General features: G+C 50.3%; 1 protein-coding gene across 1 annotated transcript in view; it reads right to left on the bottom strand.

Annotated features, from left to right (window-relative positions):
• Positions 1-443, bottom strand: part of PMAIP1 (phorbol-12-myristate-13-acetate-induced protein 1) — a 1,286-nt gene extending 843 nt beyond the window's left edge. Inside the window, exon 1 of the mRNA XM_026865823.1 lies at positions 380-443. Coding sequence (XP_026721624.1) covers positions 380-443 — 64 coding nt within the window. The remainder of the gene's footprint in view (positions 1-379) is intronic.
• Positions 444-3,127: the final 2,684 nt, after the last annotated feature.

Consider the following 3,127-nt stretch of genomic DNA (forward strand, 5'->3'; position numbering starts at 1 on the left):
CGGTGGAGAAGCGGTGGAGGGACGGGGCGGGCTTATGGAAGAGGAGATGGGGAGGGGGTAGGGGCGTGAGGTGGGCTTGCGGTGGCTCGGGGGAGGTGGGGGGTTGGGGTTTGCCTCCTCTGGGCAAGAAAAGGCCGGAGGGGTGGGGAGTGCTTGTGCTAGGCAAGGAGAGATGGGAGGGTGGGCTGTGCTTGTGGTGGTGGCCCGGCAGAGACGGATGGGGTTGTGCTTGTGCTGAGGAAGAAGAGGTGGAGGGATGGGGTGTGCTTGGACACGCAGAAGCAAGGGGTGGGGTGTGCTTGTGGTGGGCAAGAAGACATGGAGTGATGAGTCTGCTTGTTCTTAACGGAGAGATGTTCCTGACACAGTGCTGTGGTACTATTCAAGGTGATGGTGGCCTTGGCCTCGAACAAGCCGTAGCGAAACAAGCTGACCCATATCATGTGTCGTTTGTGACTTAGGGCGGCCCTCTGGCTGCTGGATCCTCCCTGTGGCACGGCAGTGGCTGCACGGTGTGACACTGGCTGACCACGCACCACAACACGCTTACCTGTGTGTGCTGTAATTTTAGACGGTGCTCTTCACAAGGAACAAGATCTGGAATTATAAAGTCACCCTCGTGACTTTGTGGCGGTTGCACAGTGTTGGAGAGCTGCCAGTGATACGTGAGTGACTCACCTGCCTCCTGTCTCTCAGAGAGTTGATACTTGGTGCAGTGGCACGTAGGATGGACTTTTGGGGAAAAACAGCTTGGCGTAAAGAAAGCACAGGTGGGCCAGACATAACAAAGAACTGATTTGTGGCTGAAAGCCAGTAAATGTTCACCCCTCCCATCAAAACACAGCTTCAAGAAGAAAAAGATGGCACAGCGTAATACAGACCCAAAGGGGCCGTACAGAAGCTCCTTTCTGTGGGATAGGAGCCTCTAAAGTCCAGTGTCTAGAAATGCTTATGACTTTGGATTCTATTAGAAGAGGAAACATTCATCAGTTCAGCTCAGGAGCTTTGCCCCCTGCATATTTCCTGGAAGTGATGGCACACCTGAAACAGGGCTGGGATTTCTCTCCCTGCATAGGAAACCTCAGCCCCATCGGTGCCTGGCAGAGGGCAGTGGGCACAGTGCTGCTGCGGGGCGAGCGTGTGGGAGAGGCAGCAGTGCCAGCTCGCAGACAGGGTATTTCTCAGGGTGAAATGTGCAAACAAAGGCTACAGCTGGATGGGGCTTTTGCACGGCTGTACCTGAGATGGCTGGTCTGCAACGGGTGCTGGCTCTGGTGGCATACTGCAGTGTGCTCTGCTCGGTTGTGTCCTGGTGTCAGAACAGCTTGGGTTGGCTACAGAGGAATTGCTGATATGTTTGATGGTGCCTTCATCCCTCATCCTTTGGTATAAAAAAAATGGCATACAGGCTTATTTGCTTGACTTTGATATGTTTAGGGTTGCTCTTGAGCTGTTTGACCCCTGTTTGTAACTCAGCCCCATTCAGGAAGAGCTGCTCTTTGACTGTATCATTCCTGTTACATAAGAAACTGTTTCTCTGAAACAAGTTTGTTGAGTTTTAGATGGCGGGAAGGCAGGTGAACATCTCAGGAGGGTGGAGGTGCTGTGGTCTGCAGCACGCGATGCTCAGAGCTGCATCTCACAGCCGTAGCCTGATGGCTGCTCTGTGAATTACGGCAGCACAGGGGGACCGGGGTGCTTACTGAGACCTCCATGGTCCCCCAGTTCTCTGGTGCTCAGCAGTCCCAAATGCAGTGAAACTACTCATGAACTCAGGCTGTGGGGAAGAGGGACACACCGGTTCCTTGCACTGCTTGGCACATGAATGTTATTTTAGTCATTTATTTTCCTCATTTAGGCAGAGTCAGGGATGAACAGGGCTTGTTCTTTGAGAATTCAGAGACAGATGTAATACTTGGGCAAATTATTTAAATGACTGTTCCACCAGTGGGCCAAAACCAAATGAACCTGAATCCTGTCCTGCTTAGCAACATTTCCTCACCCCAAAGGGGGATGATCTTTAAAGGCAACTTCTTCCTATATCTCTGCAGCAACATAAAGAGGTTGGTCTTTTCCTTTGGGCATATGTGGGAGAGGAGATACTTTCCTATCCGGGCAGCTGGGCACAAACCAATGGGATAGTAGAGTTGCAGGCATTTATTTAATTTCTTTATTTTTTTTTAAATAGTGGTAAGGTAATAAGAATGATGGGGGATTTTAGTGTACAAAACAGACTAATAGACTGACCTGTGAGTCAGAGTGCTTACCTCCCAAATCGCTGCATTCAAAGCCATGATCTGATTGCAGTGGTGTAAGGCAGGAAGCACCACTGTTCAGAGGGGAGCTGACTTGCACCAGCTCCGGCCCACCTTCCTGCAGGGTTTTACTGGTGTGTGAGGGGCCGTACAGGTATCACAGCCCATTATGGCAAGAGCAGCACACAGCAGGCCTGCTGCCAATTATAGGATTGCACAACAGGGGCAGAGCAAAAAAAAGTCCATTGTGGTTTCAAGTCATCAGCGAGCTCTGACTTTTTTGTTTCAGTTCCCTTAAATAAAGTAGTGTAGCTGTGGGAAGCACAGGCCTCTGGGAAGCTGCTGTACCAGAGCAGCCACAAAAGCTCTTTCTTGTTGTGGCTCCACCACGAAGAACCACAGGTCCCAGGTGGGCACAGCCATGTCGGGAAGCAGAGCAGCAGCCCAAGGAGCACAACCCCCTTGGAGCAGCCTTCTAATTTATTTCTGTTTAACACCGTTTTAAGTCAGCGCAATTACACAGCTGAGTAGAGAGAATCATCTTGAGATAGCATGCCCCGAGCTTCGCTGGTGTCTGGGCAATGTGGTTTAACCAGGAACTTGTTATTGTGAGCCGACACGTGACTCACTCAGTACGAGTAACACCAGCAGGCAGGCTGGCTGAAAGGAAAACGAATGTTGCAGAAACGAAATCAAGAGTAGGAGAGAACGGAAACTAGCTGTTTTTTGTCTCAACTCAGTTATTTGTGATGAATCAGCTTGATGCTGTTTCTGTGTCTCCTATAAGATCTTAAATACATCTCTTGGTTATTTGAGTTCCTCTTCTTATCTTCCCAAGACTGTTTGGTGTTGACAGCTCTTGTGCCAACCAA

This window comes from Athene cunicularia (assembly GCF_003259725.1).
Source record: "Athene cunicularia isolate RWA chromosome Z unlocalized genomic scaffold, athCun1 chrZ_part1, whole genome shotgun sequence".
Classification (NCBI taxonomy): domain Eukaryota; kingdom Metazoa; phylum Chordata; class Aves; order Strigiformes; family Strigidae; genus Athene; species Athene cunicularia.